Raw genomic sequence first — 22,369 nt, 5'->3', positions numbered from 1 at the left:
TATAGGACACTGTTTGCTTTGCTGAGAGTCACAGTAGTTCCTTGTGTTTCTGTGTGTTGTGTTGAAGTATAATGACACAGAAAGCTCTCAATGAAGGGGAATGTTTTCTCTCATTCTACTTTTTTAACCCTCTGAAACATGGACTTTACTTGTGCTGATTCCAGATGCCTTTCACAAGTATTATAATCTTTGAAACCAGAGCAAACTAGTCTGATTTCCTTCTTTAACCCGAGTGATAAGTCAACAAGGAATTTAGAAGAAAATGCTCCAAAAGTGGAAAAAATTAGCAATTTAGAAAATTATTTTTTAAAAGCAAGGGAAAATTGTCTAAAGGAAAAAAAAAATTAAAAAAAGAGAAAAACTATTTTCTCAATCATTTAAAGCTCTTTTCCATTTTTTAACTTTTTTTTGTTTTTACTTTTTAAAAAAATAATATCATTGTACATTTAATAATATCCTGATGATTTTTTAGTCATTTCTTCTTTCATTGCTCATTGCCTTTCTTCTCATGCTTTTGAAAGAAATCAAGCCAAGTTGCTCAGGTTACAAAGGGTTAATGATGTACAATATAAGCAGCAAAGCGGTGGTTAAAAATCTATGATGATAAAGTAGAACAAAAGTTTGTGTTTTTCTATCTGAGAGAAATCAAACATCTCAGGAGACGAGACGAGTTCTTTAGACAGCCGCATTAATATGTAATTTGTTTTTTCCTTTGGTTGAATAAAGTGTTGTTCATATGTCAAGCTGTTGGAGTAAGCAGCTCAGTGTGAGCAGGTTTGTGCTCGAGGCTCACCCAGTGGCAGCAGCCATCACGCAGCCTCCCTGCTCAGCCGTGGCCTCCACACAGCAGCCGTCGTGGTCGTGGCTCATGCCGAAGTTGTGGCCTATCTCATGGGCCATGGTGGCCGCGGCGCCGATGGACAGCTCCGAATGGTCCTGTGGGGGAATAAGAGAGACAGAGTCATTTGCAGTATAGATATAAACATCTAGCTCATACTTCATGCAGGAGCCTGTTTTCATATGTGTCAGGTCATATATGCGCTCCTTCCTCCCTGTTTGTTGCACTCCCTGTGCACTGTGAATGTATGAACTAGTCATCTGTAATTACTGTGGTTAGAGGTAACTTCATCATGTGTACATCTATTTAGGAATATGAGCCATCAAATGACAATATTGAGTGAAACGGTAAAGGCCAAGAAACAGCAATTTAACTTCACTCAGTTTATGCTATGCTTTACTGGTGCATACACTATTAGGAAACACATTTGCAATTATCAAATTACCATAATAATTTCCACATAGTAAACCTGGAGCCTTCAGGGACACTGAATCTGTTGTTTCTTTGTGTTTTCATCTTGTTTTTTATTACCCATTTATTGCCCTCTGGGGCTATTTTACAGTCAAACACATGAGCAGGAGCAGCAGAATGGGTTATTTCAGTGTTTGCATGGTGCATACCTCTCCTTATTTCATAGGCATTTAAAGGGTGTCCCAAGACAATCTAAAGGATCAGCACTGGGGCTGATAAGGGCATTTTTTGACTGATTGGGATGGGAATATTTAGCTAAAGTGTGAGATGATTATTTGTTTTATGTCAGCTGTCACACAGGTGCTTTTACTACTATGCACCACTGTGTTGCACTTGCACATACCGCAAAACCCCACACAGCATAAACAAAAACACAACATGAGACTGCTTATTTACGTTATTTACTGAAGTTATGAGCACTGGTTTCATTTCAGCTCAGTATAACTAGGGCTGGGTATTGTCAAGAACCTCACAGTTCAATTCAATGTTGATTCTTTGGGTCATGATTCGATTCACTTTCAATTTCTGTTCGATATTGATCCAGTTGCTTCAATATCCATTCAGTTATGTGTGTCGATGTCAGAAATACCCAGATAATTCATTAGAATACCTTCTTATATGTGTTCAATAAAGTGTGCATTATCTGTGTGGATTTAGAACAAACTGACACCAAAACTTATTTTACCATTACATCATTCTTTATTAAATAAAAATTAAAACTAAAAAAAAATTTAAAGCAAATTTAACCCTAACCCTAACCCAAAGCACAGAATAGTGCGCATTTTTGCCTGAGCAGAACTTAACAAAAGTAAACATTTATGCAGGATCTGTCAACCTGCATTTGTGTGTGATCCACAGTTTTAGCGTTAGCAACAGGTTGCAAAACATCTGACTGGTCAGCTCAAATGGTTACATAGGTTCATCGTATTGTTGCAGTGTTTTCACACTGACTCACGAGACTCACACACGACGTAACTACTATCAACTTTGTGTATCCAAACGTCGGCTTTTAATAATAATACATTTTAAATGAATAAACAACAGACGTTGTTTGGGGGTCAAGTGGGGCCTCTGAACAACGTCAGTCACACTCTGGCGGCACTCACACTGCCCCCATAGGAGTGGGGCATCATTACAATGGAAATAATTGATTTCAGGATTTTATGAATCAATTTTGAATTGGCAAAAAACATATTGCAATGCATTGATGAATCATTTTTTTACCTAGCCCTAAGTATGACATTTTACCTTAAAATATAATGCATGGTGTTTCTGCCTCCTGCTCTGAGGAGAGAGGAGGTGAAGATATAGGTGCAGAGTTTACTACAACGTCACTCACCACTCAGCTGCAGTTAGGACTACAATTAAAGTTAACTGGACTGTTAAAGGGACAGAGACATTTCCTCGAGACAATGACAAGGCCCACAAGTTTAATGGGAGGGTTTGTCATTTTATTCTTTATTTTGTGAAATAAATAAATAGGTCATAATAAAAGGATAATTAATAATATAAAACAACAACAACAACAAAGGAACAGCTTAAAAAGAAGTTATTTTTCAAAATAATTTTAAAGAAGCCTATCTAAAGTAGTGCTGCTGCACTATCTAGAAAAATGGAAGTATCGGATTGGATCTCAGAATATGCAAACTTGACTCTGATCAGGATTGGGGGCAAGAAAACGTGATCTGGACATCCTTAGACATGGATTTATTTTCAGTTGAATTTGGTAAGTATTCTCTGCCTCAAAGGGCTGTATAAATGATGGGCGTTGATGTCACCTATTTGTGGACTGCAGTATTGAAGGCTTGAGTTATGCATTTTGGCCATCACCATCTTGGTTCTCTTGAGCCAGAAGTGACCATATTTGGATGAGAGAGTGGAGCTGTGGAGGAGTGAAGGGTCTGACTCACAGACTGTAGCAACACCTCGCAGACAGCCTGTCACTTAAGCAGCCTTACATGTACATAACTTTGGAACTTAATAAAATGTGAGTTAAAACAGGTGAGTTATCAAAAAAATAATAAAAAAAAATAAAACTGACCCCAAACAGTTGTCATTAATGTTGAAACTAGCTTTAGAAACCAAAATCTTTTTTTTTTGCAGCAGCAGGTTGTTAACATGTTTATTTCTGCTGTAAAATTGGGATTTTTAACATGGGTGTCTGTGGGGATTAACTCTCTCCTGTGACCTCAGAGGTTGCTGCTTGGGCTCAACAGAGCACTAAAGGGATTTACCTGTGACATGAGGAAGGGTGTAGTGGGAAACAAAGCATGACTACATTTACCCTACAGTCATCGAGGGGCGTTTTTTATGTTAAGTCTATTAATATGTAGCTAGGCTCTCTGGAGTTCCAAACACAGGTCAAAGGAGGCAACAAAGCCAGATCTGGGTCTGTCTGATATAGAGGCATCAGTATTACATTGAGACTGTTTCATTACCTGTTAAAAATGTGTGTTAAATAGTGGTCCACTTCTGTGTTTATGTACAGTTAAACACCTGATGCGTACCGTACTGAAGTACATGTGGATCATACTCGAGGCCACCTTGTCAAGCAGGCTCAGGTGCACTATGCCTGATTCGGTACACGGTGCTCACACTTATTAAATTAATTGGACTTTGGGGTCAAATGTACTCGTCTCCAGGCCCAGGTCCCTGATGTAAAACCCTCCTAACATAACATCCCATAGTGGTAGTTGTAGTCAGAAAACAACATTGCATCAGTCAACAGTGGTGTGTAGTCACATGACTTGGACTCAAGTAAGACTCAAATTTGATGATGCAACTCTACTTGGACTTTAACACCAATGACTTGTAGCTTTACATGGGTTATGCTAGGGCTACCTGGGTACCAATTAAGTATGGGCCCAAAAAATGGCATCCTATCTGTGGCCCACTTGGGTCAACTGGCATGGAGCCATTATGGGACCAGTGGAAAAAAACATATTGGGCTCATTTTCAGCCATATTACTATCCTCATGGGCCCCCACATACAAATGTTGGATGGGTTCAACCTGTCAGTTATTTGTCAGACTTTGATGGAACATCTCACCAGTTGTTGCCATGCAGATAAGTGCTCACCTACCGTTGTTAAAAATTACTTGATAAAAACTATTTTTTTCAGTGTGGAATTATTTCGACCGCAAAAAGTAAGGAACATAATGAGTCCATGTGTCTGAAGTCGTTAGATAATGTAAAGTTGAAGCTAAACTCCTGTAGAAGTATGAAACAACTACACTGTCCCAGTTCCAAAGGTAAAAAAGTCAGAAGAGAAGAGTTGCATGAACACACAGACACACACAATGACACTCACTCTCACACTCACACTCACACACACACACACACACACACACACACACACACACAGAATGCAATGACAGTATTCAGATGTATTTAGCTCCTCTTTGATCTGCTGAAAGCTGTCACTCACTCTTAGCTCTGCTTCTGAATTATGCAAACTGTATAAAATAAGGATGTGTGTGTGTTAACTGTCATCAGTGTGGAAACACTGATATTCTGCAGTGAAATCCTTCACATGCTATTTTAACCTTTATTTATTCAGGGAAGTTTCACTGAGAGGAAGCCTCTGTTTTTGCAGAGATGCCAAAATCCCAGCCACACATATACACACCAACACCTGCAGGCTGCCCAGACCAGCCACAATCTGATGTGCTGGCTCCACTGGGGCAGTCGGGGTTAAGGGCCTTGCTTAAGGGCACCTCAGTGGTAATAATGAGGAAGTGACAAGGGCTGTTTTTCACTTTCCACACCTAGATTTATCAAGCAGGTCCAGGGATTGAACCGACAACTGGCTTGGCACTCTGGGGCCCAAACCACAGAGGTAATATGTGTGAATGCTGTGCCTGTGAGCAGAGCCACATGAAATTTGGATTCTAGGGGTCAGCTCTGGCCACAGGAGAGCTACCAGCCCATTAGTAGCTAATCAACCTTGGAACAGGTATTGATTTCTCTGGCCGTGTCCACTCAGTCTGCTGCACACATTCATGAAGCCATACAGTTACACAAGCTGAATAATACTAAACAGTGGGTATTTTAGAGCTTCAGGCAGCCAGGCAAGATCTGAATGTCAAAGTCCAACACTGACCAAGAGGAGCTGAGGCATGAAGAGAAGTGTCCCATCCTGGAGTAACTTCAAGGGCCGTAACCACAAAGCTTCCTATGACCAAGAGTTGCTCCTAGTGACAAAAGTCTAAGAAAATTCTGAGAATTATTACTTTTTCTAAGAATTTCCGCCTTAAGTTTAGACTATCCTGTTAAAGATAAAACTCACTCACAAAGTGTCTTAGCCCTTGAGAGAGCTCCTAAGTTGAAAACTGTAAGGAGTATAGAGGAAGACTTTTAAGAGGCATAAGAGTTTCTTAACCAGAGAAGAAAAGACAGAGAGGCAGGAGAAATATTCTCCAAACACAAGATGACAGTGAGTTAATGAGATTCTACAGATTAAATAGTGCAGGGAGAATATTTGTGGTCGATCTCATTAAAGATGCGCTTGCATCTCCCACCCAACGCAATAGCAATGTAACAGCATAGATAAGGCGATAACATCAATAAGAAATTTATTTCAGCAGAAAAATTGCTACAGTGCAGCAGTGTGATCACACAAAAAGTGCTTTCACAGTCTCATATCGTGACGCAGCTCATTTCATTTCCACTGAGTGTCCACACCTCACAGGCTCACAAAAAGGCGATTCTGTGACAACCAATCACATCTGTTAAAAGAAGGCATCACACCTAGAAACAGGGTCAGCCACACCACCTCACAAAGGTTAATGTTAATGTTCCTACCTTGCTCAGAGTTGCTCTGAGAATTTTCCTAAATCCCTCCTAAACTCGGACTCCTGGCTAGAAACTTCAAAGCTAGGTTAGGAGCTCTGAGAGCATTCTCTGAATGTTTGTGAATATGTGCTTCATATAAAATATTAATTTATCTTACTATGTTGATCCTACGCATGTGTAAAACACTTCACTCTGCTATATCTGTCCAGATAAAAACAAAGCCAGTGAAACTCAGATGGAATAAGGCTCAGCTGCATTGAGCTGCCAGTAAACAAGTTTGACAGAAAAGACAGAATATCAACAAAAATAAATGCCACCAAAAAAGGGTAATCCAAGCAAATCATGACAACTTCTTTAAGGATAATTAATTTTTTTCTTTCTCAATAAAAAAGTGTAGATGAGGTACTGATTTGTCTTATTTAATCTATTTTTCAGCAAAACCTGACAAAAAACAAGTGGGCTGCTCATACACATTCTTTTTTTTCTTCAAATTTGGTGTAATTGGTTAGCTGAAAGTGGGGCTGCTTTGTATTGTTAAAAAAACATAATGCGTATATGTAAGAGCAATTTTAAGCAAGCTTTGAAGAAACTGATAGCAAATAGTCTCTCAGAATAATGACCTTGCAAAATACTACAGCGTTGTCATTTTTCCTTTATTTATTTTTCTGTATGCTATTATATGGATATTGTATGTCCTCCTGTCAGTCTTGCCAGGCCTGATATTTTGATTGCAAAATAAGCCGACCTTATGCTTTGGTACATCTTAAAACTTCTTTCCATGTTGCCAACGTTCAGTGTGATAATTTGAATACGTCTGTGAAGGCTGATTAGTTTGGGGCATATTTCCCCTTGGGATTTAAGGTTGTTTTGGTCTTTTTTACTGCATACTAATTGGGCGATCACTAGAGATTTAATCAAATCTTGGTTTACAGTTGTTTATGATATGTAATTTAATCTAGCTAGTGTACAGTGGGTTCATCAGAGCTCTGAAATCAGTTGCCTTCTGCCGCTGAATACCAGACTAACGAGAGCCGTGAGAATGTACAACCAAAAGAGTTCGATTTTTGGCTGTAAAACCAAAACAAAGAGCTGAAAGAACCTTAAAGGCTGCTTAGGGTTCAGGGAAACTGCTGTGATAGTTCTCTGTGGCACCTTAAAGCAGGGGTACTCAACTTCCTTTGCTCAGGGGCCACCTTTGTAAAATGACAGGATGACAGGGGCCAGCCACAGGACCCCAAAACATGTTTCTGGGATTTTAGCATGTTTCCAGGACTTTAGTATGTTTCTAGGATTTTAGGACATTTCATGATTTCAGGATATCTCTAGAATTTTTAGGAGGTTTTTAGGATTCTAGGACATTTTAAAGATTTTAGGACATTTCCAGGATTTTAGAACATTTCTATGATTTTAGTATGTTTCTAATATTTTAGGACATTTCTAGCATTTTAGAAGACATCTAGGATTTTAGGAAGTTTCTAGAAATTTAGGACATTAATTTTAGGAAGTTTCTAGGATTTTAGGGCATAAGGGTCTTAGCTAGGACCTCTGTTGGGGGTATGAAGGATCCTCCACTGACACCTTTTTTTGATCAGCAAGCTTTATTTTGATGCTGTTTTATGCACTTTGGCACCTTACTACTGGAAATTCTTTGTACTAAAAGTATAAAAAGATTTTCCGATGTAAATCACTCCATTTTTATTTTGAATTAGAAAATGGTTAGGGACCACTGGGCACCCTATTGACCTTTAACCTTTACCCTTAAGTAACCCTGATTGATCCAAATTGAACTTTGACCCTAAAGAAAACTCCTAAAGCTAATGCAAAATGAAGTGGTGAACAATAATCTATACTCTAAAGGTCATTCTGAATGCACAAAAGCAAAGGCAATTCATAGAAGATGACTTGAAACCAGGAGGGAATATTGGAGGGAAGAAGGGAGCGAGTGAAGAAAAAACTGAGCAGGAAGAGGAACAGATAGAGCATAGAGCAGAGAGTGGAAAAAAAGACGAGGGATAATTTCCCACATACCACATTGATGCCTCCAGAGTTTTCCAGACTGCACATCCCCTCCAGCGGTGCCATCCCGATAGTCGTTCCCTTGAAAATCACACCCCTATCAGAGTCACACAAACACACACACATACACACACATTAGGAAAAATCACTTAACTTAAATCTGCTCCCTGCTCACTTCCAGGCTCCACGCTGAATGCACACTGATTGCAGATGCATCAGCAGGGCACAGTGGCAGACATGACAAGCCTGTCGGATGTGGGAGAGGGCGTGCAAGGAAACCTCAATCCACCATGTGGTCTCCTGGCAGTTGTCACTTAGCATCTAAAAACAAAATCAAGCCCTGTCTGATGAATCCAAACAAAATAGGCCCTTTGGTATCAGCACAACTAATTATGGAGCAAGAGGGGCCAACAATTTACTGCTTATGGATGAACGCTTGTGTGTGTTTGTGTGTCAGAGCGTGTGTGCGCCTGCAGTCACACTGTGATGCTGCTGCTGTTGGCATGCTGAGCCGTTCAGCGCAATTACAGCCGACTGAAGCAACATCTTGTGCTTCATAAAATATCTGTTTAAAATAATCACTTGTCAGTTTAAACAGTAACGAAATATGAAATTATGCGACCCAAAGCTGGGAGTGTTTCTGTCATTAGAGCCACACGGAGGCTCGTCGGCGGAGAGATGGTGTGTGAGGGAGGATGTGGAGTTAAACAGCTCTCTAATGAGAACACAGAAGTACAGTTTTGATTGTGAACCTGATTTCTTTTAAGTCAGGTTTTAATTCCAAACAAAAACTAGAGCAGCTACTTTCACTGGAAAATGTTAAAATCACTCAGCAGACACAGTTTAAAGTATGTATATTAATACTGTACTGATACTTACAATTTGCTTGAAACAGTTTTACCAAATAACAGGTAATTTTTTTTTTTTTTCAAATGACCAAAGCAAAAATTAAAAAAAAAAAAACTCCAACCAAACAACCCTTCTCCACTGCCTGCAGGTGTTTCTGCAAAGCACCTTCAGCCACAGGCTGATTCCACCAAGATGCAGGACTAAACACTGCAGGAAGACTTTCCTGCCTGCTGCCAGGAGACTTTTTTTTTATGCCCGAAAATAGGCATTGTTTTAAATTGCTGCACTTTTATCACTAGATTTATATACACTATAGTCATTATTGCCTATTGTTTCAGAATTGAGTGTTTTTTTTAGTATTTATTATTCTGTATTTAGAGTTTTAAATTTTCCTGTGGATACTTACAGATATGCTTTAATGCTATGTGTGGCTGTGTGTGGCTAACTGTGAATGAGCCACTGTCACAGATGTCATTTCCTAGTAAGGATTAATAAATCAGGCTCATTTAGGCTCATCAGGAGATGATAACGTGTGTATCATACATTAAGCCCTTTTTTGTAGCTTTGCACACATATCTATATTTTTATATTTTGTACTTGCACACTGGTTTTACACACTGCATTGTAGCACAAGGCACAGTTTTATATTCTAAATACTCAGCACATTATCCATATTATAATTTAAATATTCACATATTAATGCTAATTGTCTATTAGTGTATTTCTTACATTTATATTTTCACACACTTACATACTCCAAATACTTTTTTTTAAAAAATATTTACATACTGTGTGCTAATTGTTTTCTCTTAATGTATTTCCATTTTTTATATACTTGTGCTTGTTCTTATTTGTACTTGCTATAATTCTCTATGCTGGCATCAGAGCGACTGTACCGAACCACAATTTACCCCTGGGGTTCAATCAAGTATTTCTGATTCAGATTTTTGAAGACCAGACTCTATAAAGCATTTACATATAAATTAGGTCTAAATGAGACCTTGTCTACAGCAGGAAAGAGTTAAGTCAGAGGAGAGAAGACGTGAAGTGTGGCATTCAGTTAAAAGTAACAGATAAGAATGTAAAGCGTGAGCAGTTCAGCGGCTGGTGTTTGCAGCTGTGGCACCAGCTGCAGTCCCTGTCAGCGGCACCTCTGGATCTGTGCAGCCACACTGTATCAGATAGTTCTAGTGTATCTTTCACTATTTTCTCGATTTATTTTTTTTTAAATTTTGTTGATGCAGTCTCCAGTTTTCCTTAAAGAATAAAGAAACTGTGCCAGCTTCGGTGTCTGGGTGTGTTTCATGCAGGATGGGACTTCACTGCTGTCATGCACAGGAAACTTCCTGTCTCCCATCTCTCTGTCTCAGTGGATCTCTGACTGGCTCTCTCTCTCCTGTAGTACAACACTGAGAACAAAACCTAGCAGACTGACGCTCGAATTCCAGTTGCTGTTAATAAATATCTGTTTTGTGTCAACATTACAGGACCACTACTAGTTTAGTTCTTGCCTGATGTGATGGCAAAAAATCTACAACAATGTAAGGTAAAACAACACAACTACCTGGAGTTACATACTTTGCTGTGACTTTTGACCCTCACGCAGCACTGCATTATTTATCTGTAAAAATCACAGTATACACAGTTTAACTCTTTTAAACCTCATCAATTTGACATGACCTCTTTAAAAAAAAGGCATTCAGCAAATTAAAGAATGACACAAACAAATAGCAGGAAATTAGCAAAAGTAAAATTTCCTGAAAATTAGCACATACAAAAAAGTACAGTCATTTTTTATATTTTTTTTGTCAGTTTTTCAGTAATTTACTTCTCTCTTCTTGTTCAGGTTATTTTCTTATCACCTTTTAAAGATTTTTTTTTTGTTTTTTTGCAATGTGCAGGACATTTGCTAAGCTGCTCATTGACTTCAATCCATGATTTCAAAAGAAATCAAATCAATTTGCACAGATGTCAAAGGTCTTAAATGCTTGTGGAATGCGTTTGATCGCAGCACAAGAAAAGTGATAACGATCCAGGTTTCAAAGGGGTCAGACTCTACCATGCAAAGCGAAAGCCAACATATCAACAACATCCAGAAAAAACCAACTTCTCTGAGCTCATCTGAAATGGACTGACACAAAGTGGAAAACAGTGCTGTTGTCTGATGAGTGCACATTTCAGATTGTTGTTGGAAATCATGGACGCCATGTCCTCCGGGCTAAATTGACTGATACCAACTCAAAGTTCAAAACCAGCATATGTAATGTTTTTTGGGAGTTTCTATCTATGCTTTACACAATGTCCCAACGCTTTTGGAATTGGGGTTGCTTTAAAGCTTTAAACAGCTGCAGCTTCCAGCATTCCCGGAGCAGATAACAATATGAAGAAATCCATCACAAGCTGATCACAGCCTTATCTTAAAAGATCTTAAAAGTAGAAAAAAAAAGGCTGACAAGAGAGTGTTCAAAATGGTCTGAAGCCTGCAGTTATCTGCTAACAGGGATACTTTTACATGCATATAAACATTTTTCAAAATGTTTTCAAACTTAGCTTTTCAAACTTTTATGAGACAGGGAATACATTCAACAAGTGTCTTAGACCTGAAATGTGCACTAACAATTGTTTAACTTTTTTTTCCACTTGGGGGCAGCAGTAACAAGTTTTGAACACAGCACTGACATTTTATTGATTTAGCCAACTTGTTAGCAAACAGAGCTAAAAGTAGCAGTTATTTTTTTTGTCCTTCAAACTACAGGAATGAGAGTGAGCTCTGGTTTCAAGTCTTTTTTCTTCCAACTTACAGTTCTTGTGCAACCACACTGACTGTGTTTTTGGCTTGGACTTCTGCAGAAATTCTACAGAGCAGAACTGCCGCTGAACACATCTGACAGGAGTCAGCAGCTGCTGCGTCACTGATGTGCTGCTTTGCTACATGGCCGCTCTAGCTTAGGTAAGGATAAGTCTCGAGAAAATGAATGCAAGTTCATGTTCATAAAACAAAAGTGGCCGAATTAACTTTGAACTTTGACCTATAAAAAGTGTTTAAAAATTATATAAATCTGGTAACATAACTGTAACTCTCTGAACCCTAACCAACTGGCTGGATTTCTTTTAAAACATGAGAACAGGGCAATGAGCAACTGAAAAAGAAATGACCTACAAAAGTAGCCAGAAATTTGTCAAAAGTAAAAGAAAATTCCATGGAAAAAAAGAAAGAAAAATAAATAAATAAACAATTTTACAAATTTACTAATGTCCTGCAATTTGTTTAACATCTCTTACCAGGTTGCTGTTTGCCTTTTCCTTAATTTTTAAAGAAACTATACTAATTTGCTCAAAGGGTTTCAAAGAGTTAAAAATGTAAATGCTCATTAGCAAAATAGTCTTTCCTTTTTTTCTAGATTATTTTTTAATTGCCTTTTTTTAAAATAATCTTCTACATCTACTAATTTCTTGCAATTAATGTAACATTTCCTACCAAGACTCTTCCCCTATGGGAAGTGTGGTGTGTGTGTTGTGTGTGAGTGCTCATTGCTCACGTCAGCAGCTGGGCGTTGTCGTGTTTCTTGCGGGATTTCAGCTTCTGTCTCCACTGGAGGAAGGACCACAGGGTGGCGTTGGGCTCCTCAGTGACGATGCACTGATCCCTGTCGGTCCAAACCTCCAAACCAATCAGAGGCACACGGATGTTCAGAGCCCTGTAGAACTAAACACACACAAAAACAAACAAATATATACCTGCAAACACACACAAGTTTGTCCACAATCTTGTAATCATAAGCTCCCATAACTCAGTCTGGTCACACAAGGCAATTTTCCCCCAATCTTCCAGTAAGGGCTTTTGTCGGACGCTATTGATTAAATCCTGATGAGGCTTCATACAGCACATATTTGTGTACACTTTTCAGTCACTGATTATTTATTTGTTACATTGACACACTTCAAAGTTTATTAGGAATAGATGACATAAGATATGTGATGACTGCTTCTGCCTTACCTTATCCACGTAATTGGCAATTTCCATGATCCTCGCCTTGGTCTTTTCATAGTCCTTATTCTGACGTTTAAACTGCAGGAAGATGTGGGAGTGTTAGAGGCATGAATGAGGACAGCGGTCAGACAAATAAATAAAACGTTAGATACAGTTCCCTGCAGAGACTAATGACCCATGAAAACCCAACTATAACCCAACCAGCCCTGCTTTGCCGCTTCCACGCCGCTCCATCATCATAATTATACCAATTACAGAAGAAGAGGACCAGACTTTTATTGGTCACCATGTGCTGTTACCATGGCATTAATGTAGGAGACAAAACCCTAACTGACTGTTACGAAGACATAGCAGCTCATCACTGCAGCTTAGTGTCCATTCAAAAACCCTTCCACCTTTAGATTCCACCTTAATACATGCCATTAAGCAGACAAATCCTTCCACCTCATCTCTGCATGCTTCCGCCTCGCTGCGACTATCATCAGCTCAGAGCGCTCGCTATCAAAGAGCTCCATTAGTGGGAATGAGACAATTGTTTAAGATGTGGAGCCAGCTTCTGTCCCGGTGTGTCATGTGATGGCTGCCTGATGTCAGGGGACAAGTGTGGCGCTCACCCTGGTGTACTCAGAGATACTGTGCAGTGGAGTGGATACGGCAGGTAAGTGTCAGCTTACCAGTGTGTTGTCAGCCACGATGTACAACTCCATGTACTTGGTGGTTCCCCAGGTGTTCCTTTTGACCTGCCGGGAAGGACAAAGGCAGGTAGGAACATGGTTATGCACAAGATATTGGTTTGCTAGATTATACAATAATACAGTGCATTACACTAAACTGCACAATAATATACAACGTGATACCATACAATGAATGGACTGTAATATCTTACTCTATACTAGACTGAACTAAGGTATTTTATACAATTCTACACTGTACTACAACACACCATATTTTACTATACAATACTAATCCACTAAACTACACTATGCTATACTGTACTATATAACAGTATGTAGTTACAGTGTGTACCAAACTTTACTTTATTGTACTAGACTACACTGTACACTGTTCTATACTATATCATGCTATACTGCAGTGTATTATACTATTATATTAACTTTGTATTTTACAATACTACACTGCACTATACTTTGCTATCCTACGCAATACCATCCTGTATTATAATATATCACACTATACTGCCCTGCACAGTACCATACTATATCACAGTATAATATACTATATTATACTGGACTGTACTATTCTATATAATGATATATTATACTATACTACAGTGTTCTATACTATACTATACTTAATTAATTATGATATATTATGCTATATTACACTGCATATTAAAATGTATTATACCTTACAACACTGTGGTTTAGTATGTTAAATAACCAACCAACAAAATTAACTGTGCTATACTATATTTATTTATCTATTTATTTATCTATTTATTTTTATTTATTTATTTATAGATCCCATTATCACAAAACATGGTTTGCCTCAGAGGGCTTTACAGTGTACGACATCCCTCTGCCCTTAGACCCTCACATCACCCAAGGAAAAACTCCTGAAAAAATAACCCCTGTAACGGGAAAAAAAGAGGAAGAAACCTCAGGAAAGCGGCAGATGATGATGAGGGATCCCTCTTCCAGGAAGGACAGACATGCAATAGATATATACTATACTATACGATACTATGCTATGCTATGCTATGCTATGCTATGCTAAGTTATGCTATGCTATACTTTACCATACGATGCTATATCATAACACACTACACTACACTACACTACACCATGATATACTATACTATACTACACTATACTACACTGTACAATACTATATTTAACCACCGCACTGCACCATTCTATACTATACTATACTTCACTACAAAATAACATACTTAATTTATATACCGCACCGCACCGCACCGCACCGCACTGCACCGCACTATACTATACTATACTATACTATACTATACTATACTATACTATACTATACTATACTATACTATACTATACTATACTATGCAGTATAGGGTGGGAGTCTGGTTTAACCACAGCAAGTTCTTTCTTGTATTGAGCAAACAAAGGGCAGGGTAGTTTTAACAGGTGTGTATGCCATAAATATGTTTTGTTTCTTGGACTTTTTTGAATTCAGTAACAGATAAAGTTAATTTAAAAAGCTGTTTTGATATTTTCTCAGAGGGCAGATGTTAATCCCCCAATAATGACAATTAAACTAATAATTAATTAATCTTGACATTACATTAACATTAATATAGCTTATTCATTTTTCATTTAACTTTTTTTTACTATACTACAGGTATTTGAGAGAAAGACAGGAAGTGAATAAGGCAGCACTTTATGTACAGACACAGAGCAACAGAACACAATGTCTGATCTACAGTTTTTCTGGTAGGATATCATAATTTTGATTCCCATCACCACCCAGGTTCTCAGTGTACCTTGGTTTACTGTGGATTTTGTTACACACTAACAAGCATACAATACTGAATATAAAAATGGGGAATTTAAAAGACAGATGCAGGCAGGCAGGTACTGCTAACCAAACAAACCAGAGACCAGACCTGATTATCTGATTATCCTGATTATCCTGATTATCAAACAAAACTAGTTAAAATCGTGCACTGACACAGTCTAAAAGTTGTATTAGGAGTAAAAATCCTGATATGTTTGAGTAGCCTCCAAGTCATCCATGCTGTTGTGTTTATAAAGCTTTACGACTCCTTATAGCCCTCCATCATTAAGCCTCCATTCTCCTAATTCTTGATTACAGCCATTAGGGAGCGGCTCCGCTGTAATTAAAACTCATTGATTTACACGCGGGGAGACTGTTGCCTCGGCTCGCTCTGGACTTCACACCAAAAGTGATGATTGGCGAGAATGTGAGGCACATATCCACACACACCCACTCACACAGCGCATTGTTTATTTGTGAGGCAAATGGTGGCAAAGGCCTTGGGACCCAGTCTGGGGTCTGCTGTGGCTGGCATTTCTGCATAACAACCCAGGATTAATGGGTGGCAGTGGAGGGAATTGGTAGAGCCAAGGGGTACGGAGCAGAAGGGAGGGAGATAAAGAAATAGGAGAAAAGGATGATGCCCTGGTGGAGAGCTGAGGGCGCTTTAGCATATGAGCTGGGGAGAAAGATGGTGATGAGGAACAGTTTGAAGTAAACTGGAAAATGATAAATATGGGAAAAAATTTAAAAAGAAAAAGCAAAGAGTGACTGTTCATCTCAGCAGTGGACACAGATGAAGGCAGAAGGGCCCACTGAGGAGCCCTTTTATCATCTATAACTGCAGATGAGCAAATTAGGCTTGTGTTAAGTTCTTTTTCTCACAGGAAATTGACTCATAGCCATGGCCTAAACAGACCCGAAAAGCTGAGTCAGAGCCATAATTCCCTGCATTTCCAGGTGGTCTGAGAGTGATTCTGCACCCTAAAATAGCACCGAGGTCTATTCTATACTGTGTTTGCATATGACAAAGACCATTACCCTGCAGAGCCAAATGTGCTCATTTGATTGGTGCTTTCATTTAGCTTCTGAATAAACCAGACCAAACGAGAATCATGGCTCAGACCATAACATTAGAGGTAGGCAATTAACTGATACTGTCTTTTCAATATACTCAACGAGGCCAGCTCTAAGCATGAGCATGAGGAGGCAATTGCCCACCAAATGCTCTGCCTGCCCCACCAATGCAACAAACATGGGCGTGTTTAGCCCAGAATAATTCTCTACATCAAGAGGTTACTTGTCATGAAAGAAGATGCCAGTGTTGTTGTAAGAGGCAGTAACAGGTCAAATATTTTCCTCTAATATGTAAGAGTAAAAGAATAAGTTGCACAAAATAGATACTTAAAAGTTATTTAAGTACATTATATGAGAAAATGTAATTCATTACATAAACTGACAATGAAGTTGTATCGTATCGTATCCTATCGTATTACATCGTATCGTGTCATTACATTGCACCACTAACATAAATACGTTCAAATGTTTTTCTAACTATAGGCAATAAATGTTAACTGATATCGGCTGTGAAATATTCAGTTTCTGCTCAATACTATAATAGTGATTACTAACAGCTACTAATATTTTTTACGTCACAATTCATAATTAATCTGGAAACTAAATGACATTTTCACATGAGACAGACACACACAGCTAGGCTAGGATTCAAGGTGTACAGTTGTATTTCTCTGTTTGATAAGAAAAACAGGTGTGAGAATGTTACTTTTCTTAACATTTTGTGAATGGGGTGTCCAGTGGCTGTGTGCATAAAGCAGGTGCCCCATAAATGAAGGCAGTTGCCTTGCTGCAGCGACCGCGGTTTCCATTCCAGCTTGTGGCCCTTTGCTGCATGTCATCCCCTCTCTATCCCCTTTTTACGCTATTGATCTGTCCTATCTAATAAAGGCAAAAATGACAAAAATCTGAAAAAAAAACCCCAAACATTTTGTGGATTTCTGTTGTGTATTTATGAGTCTCAAAAATGCTGAAAGTAACTCGCTTTCAGTTGGTATGTATACTGTATACTGTGTATTAACCAGGTATATAGATTTAGGCTTATGGAGTGATACATGTTTGCGCAGTAACATGGTACACACCAGCACTGAGTGTATTCAAAATGTCTAAATTTGTTCAACTGTAGTAGTAGTTTTGGATTGTCTTATGTTAACATTATGATACTGGCTTCAGTATCCAGAAGTTACAGTGATTCAAACAATGGTTTTCTTGTCTTACAAAGTCTCTTTGAAGGCTGGAATGTGGTGTTGGAGGTCTGGGCTTTGGTGTGCTGCACACACTGTCAGTTGGCATTAGAATCACCTTGAAATGAGATGATCAGAAGGAGAGTACTTGTTTCTGACAGTGAATCTAGTTTGATTCAGTCATGTTCACTTAAATCATTGCACGTTTGATTATCGCTTAAATTGTGACATTTTTAACTTAAAGTTGGTAGCAAGCTTTTGCTCTCTTCCCTGGATTTCGTATGCAAGTATGACATTTTCACACAGTGACATACAGTGCCAGCTCCCATCAAAACAGGCACATACTACAAAGGTTTCTTGAGGCTGATCGCAGAGCTGTACCTCTGAGACTCCAGTCATCAGCCCTTTGACATCAGGTGTGTGATGTGACTCAACTCTGACTGAAACATAATTATCAAAAGAACCCTGGTTCACCAAGAGAGGCACAAGGAGGGAAATATGGATTTCTTTTGCATCTTAATGACATCAAACCCTTGAGCAAAAGTTGCTACAAGACATTTTTTTATTTTTGATGTAGTATTGCAGCAGTAATCATTTTTCAGATGCTTCTAGAATGGTGTCTTGGGAAATCCACTTGTTTGTCTTTGGATGTACAGAGATGAAATTGTTATTGATCTACGGTGTTTGGGCAAGACAGCAAACAAATGTATTTCTCATAATTGACTGTTCCTTTAAAGTTAGTCTTGAAGACAAAATTGCAGTATCATCACACTGCTTCTCTTTATATCAGTAAAACAACCGAATACAGTCTAACATGGTTCTCTAGCAGATAAATGTTGGCGTGTGAGACACTCACCCTGGAATGAAACGGTCTGAGCAGGTTGGAGATGTGGTTGGATTGTGTGCTGTGATGGCCGTGTCCACAGTTTCCACTTTTAAGTGGCAGCTCATCTGCACTCCACAGTGAATGGTGGTGTGGATCCACTCCGCTGATTGGCTCCAGGTAGTAGGTGTCACTAGAATTCAAGGATATCAGGCCCCTGTGTGAAGGAAGACAGGAAAGAGGGAAGTGATGCTGGTGAGCTTGTGGAAGACACCAAAATGGGCATTATTTGTACATATACCTATGCAAAGTAATGCACTACAATTTGTATATTATCCACCTAATCATGAGCTAGTAACATAATTGCATGACCAACGTGCTGATGGAAGTAAAGACAGAAGTAGTACACAGGCTGAATGTCCGTCTTGGGAGGTTGAGGTTATGGATTGGTCAAACAATCACAGGACTTTCCCCCAGGAGACCAGTGTTCTTCATCAAACTTTGAGTTATTTAAGGTCACCACGTTTCTTTTCCTAAACCTAACAAATGTAACTTTACTTGCCAAAACCTGAAGATGCCTCATTGTGTTTTTACCCAAACCCAGATAACGTAACTGTTTTTAAGTACATAACTTTTTATAAGGTGCGTAACACTCAATGTGCATTTTTGTGAGATATCATTAAAACATTGTTTGTGGATACCTTGAAAAGGGATAATAAAGTGCTGCAGGAATTATTATTATTATGTTTTTATTATGTTCTGGCCTTCGCAGATGTTGGTGTCGCCCTGGTTACCTCTTCAAACAGACAAGCCTAAGGATTGGATTATGGATTATTGCACAAAATAAGATCTGTAACAAATAAACTTTTGTGATACTCACATGTTTTGTTCACAACAATAATCTTCACAAATTACCACCACTTCTATGATTTTTGAAGCCTAATGCAATTGCAACAAGTAAAAAGCTAATGTTAGATAGTGTGGTGATGTTCTGTAGTCTCATTTAGCCACTTGTTAACAACAACCTTTTGTCAGATGCATAATCAGAGTGGTCCTTATGTTAACGATACGCACAGGAAATAAAAATGTGTTTAGCTACTCTCTGGTCCATTTAAAATTAAACTAAACAAAAAGACTGACAGAAGAATAAATAAACCAGCAGCAACAGGATAAATAATACAACATCAGAACAAACAAAACAACAACAAAGTAATAAATAAAATAAATTAAAATAAAACCAGCACTAGAATAAATAAAAGATGCATCAGAATCTAGCAGTGGTGTAAAAAGTGATTTGTGCAAACATTGTGTGTGTGTGTGTTGTGTCCGTTACAGTGCTTTGTATGTGTCGAGAGGGTTATGATTGATGGAGACCACAGCCATGGGGTAAAAGCTGTTTCTCAGTCTGTTTATTCAGTTTTTTTTATTCTGAACCACTATCTGTACGGCAGCGGTTCAAGACAATGTATTGAGACACCTAAAAGCTTCACAGACATATTTTATGTTGTAGAACAAAACATCAAAGTCTCTTGTGTTAAACACAGACCCTATTTCAGGCATCTCACCAAAAACAAATTCAGCAAACCCACTGATGAAGGGATTAGGAGGCATAGCTGCAAATCTTAAACTAATGTAGGAATGGCTCGTGCTACTCTCCATATCAGTGGCTAGAACTCCTTGCCTTCACTGGTTAAATTGGTTTGGTTTAGGCAAGGGAAGTGAGATTAGTTATGGTTAGTGTAAGAATGTCTGGGTAGGGCAATCAGAGACAGAAGATGGGTTTCCATGACAGATTTGAGCAAAACTTAAGTGATATTTTCGAAATATTGATAAAACACAGTTGTGAGATGACAGTGTTTCCACTGAGTGATGTTCTGTGACTTTTCCAAGAAGACTGGCGTTGGATGTTCAAAAAATCAGCAGGGTTATTTCTATTGTAGCCACCGCACTAACCGTCATCATTTCCAATGAAGACGTGTTATATGAGCAATATTGGAAAGGCGAGCCCCTTATATGTGGGAGCGGCCACATAAGAGGGATTGCTGGCAGGTGATTGTCCACGGTTTCACAGAGGAATTTTGGATTCAAAACTTCTGGATGTTCCACTCAACTTTTGAAGAGTTACATGATGCAATAACAGCTCTTGTAGCTCCTGCTGCATCATGAGGGAGCCAGTTCCTACTGACAAGCACATAGCCATAACATCATGTGACCTATACGAGCCAAAAAACAGTTTTGAATGCAGTTTTGCAATAAATAGCTTTTTTCGAATTGCGTGAAATACCACCTCATGTGAGCGCAAAAACTTTTCTGCGATAAGTGGGAGTTTTTTCCAAATGTATGTGTTTCTATTAGGTGTATTTTATATTTGCAATTTCAATTTGCACAACTTGAGGGTTAATGGAAACCTGCCTAGAGAAAGAAGAGTAAGGCGCGCCATTCCCTTACTATCCTAGGATTCCCAATTCCCAACCGGGAATGCTAAAATGCTAACTTATGACTCATTCCTGGAGCACCATGAATAGTTGTTTCAGAAAGTTGAAATTCTGCTGTTCCCAAGAGACCAGAACATTTAGGCAACTTAATTGGAGTGCTTTGGTATAAACAGTAAAATGTCCTTTTCAGGAACAAGTGTCTTTTAGGTTAAGTGTCATGTATCTTTTAAGCAACCAGTGGGTATTTTAAAACATTATTTGATTACCAATGTTAAACAGCTGAAAAATTGCTCTTTTAAATCTGAAAGATTTATAAGTGCACCAGCAGAGCAGCTGCTCTCTGAAAAGCTCTCACTCGCATTCACTCATATCTCACATGTTCACCCATTACACTGACATAATGCCACCCATTCTTTATTTGTTTGGCTACCTGCAGTGGCTGTCCTCTCCCCCTTCAGCCACTTTTAAATTGGTTGAAATGTGTTTTTCTTTTCAAAGGCTACAGCAGAGTGAGGACACATTGCAGGGTGCAACAGTGAATTTTCACAAACTACCACAGCATGACTCAGGGATGATTACGACTCATCATTCTGCCACTGGATTCCAAGTCCCACACTGAACCCCTTCATGGACTGTGTTGTGCTCTCTTGCGTCACAGCAGCACAGCAGGTTTCTGTGACATAGATATGTGGTGAACCCTGCTAAATACATGTCTCTTAGACTTGTGTGCTAGAAAAATGCAAAATGTGAAATGCAAATAAAACTAATTCAATTCAAGCATACCCAGGCTTTTAGCCTAGTTAGCAAAGCAACTGAGAAGTAGCCAAGGGATGCTTTTGGCAGTCTCCATCAGTTACATGACCCTTGCTTTGCACCTTGTACCAGTCACCTGAGAATATACTTACTCTGACACAGTGTTTGTTAACAACTTGGCCAGCTCCACCAACGCCTTTTCCATTCTGAGATCAAACAGAACTTGACTCCATTTTTTCACCCCATATTGTTTGTTTCTGTTCTTAATTTGATTTGGGGGATAGTGATGTTGGAATGCCATGATTTTGCCATGATACCTTTTTAAAGCAGTATTTTTTCAATTTAACTTGTATTATTATTTGAATTGGTACTATTTAAAGTAGTATCAGTCCCTGTTTGCAGTGTACCCATGGATGTACAGAGAGCTGTCACTGGATTACTTTGACAGTGAAGAAAACAGAAAAACACGATTCTCAGGCAAGTTCAGCTTATGTAAGACACTTTTTTTCCTTTTATCCCCCACTATGGTGTCTGAGCAGATTTATGGACATAATGTGTGATGGACATCAGAGATAATGAGATAACTATCTGTGACGCAAATTGTAGCCATGGGCGCTAAGGGTTTCAAAGTACCTTAATTGCTGCTGCTGA

General features: G+C 38.7%; 1 protein-coding gene across 2 annotated transcripts in view; it reads right to left on the bottom strand.

Annotated features, from left to right (window-relative positions):
- The window catches only part of adam19a (ADAM metallopeptidase domain 19a), a 253,530-nt gene that overhangs the window by 46,157 nt on the left and 185,004 nt on the right, over positions 1-22,369 (bottom strand). For both annotated transcript variants that reach the window (XM_088073120.1, XM_042512400.2), the window contains exons 6-11: positions 18,564-18,747; positions 13,634-13,699; positions 12,966-13,037; positions 12,508-12,674; positions 8,132-8,216; positions 794-936 (exon numbers count right to left, since the gene is read on the bottom strand). In XM_088073120.1, the coding sequence (XP_087929246.1) occupies positions 794-936; positions 8,132-8,216; positions 12,508-12,674; positions 12,966-13,037; positions 13,634-13,699; positions 18,564-18,747 (717 nt within the window). The remainder of the gene's footprint in view (positions 1-793; positions 937-8,131; positions 8,217-12,507; positions 12,675-12,965; positions 13,038-13,633; positions 13,700-18,563; positions 18,748-22,369) is intronic.

The sequence above is a fragment of the Plectropomus leopardus genome, chromosome 23 (assembly GCF_026936395.1).
Source record: "Plectropomus leopardus strain MGB_pleo_1.0 chromosome 23, ASM2693639v1, whole genome shotgun sequence".
Classification (NCBI taxonomy): Eukaryota; Metazoa; Chordata; class Actinopteri; order Perciformes; family Serranidae; genus Plectropomus; species Plectropomus leopardus.
Note: the sequence above shows the minus strand (reverse complement) of the source record. Positions and strands in the feature narration are given on the sequence as shown.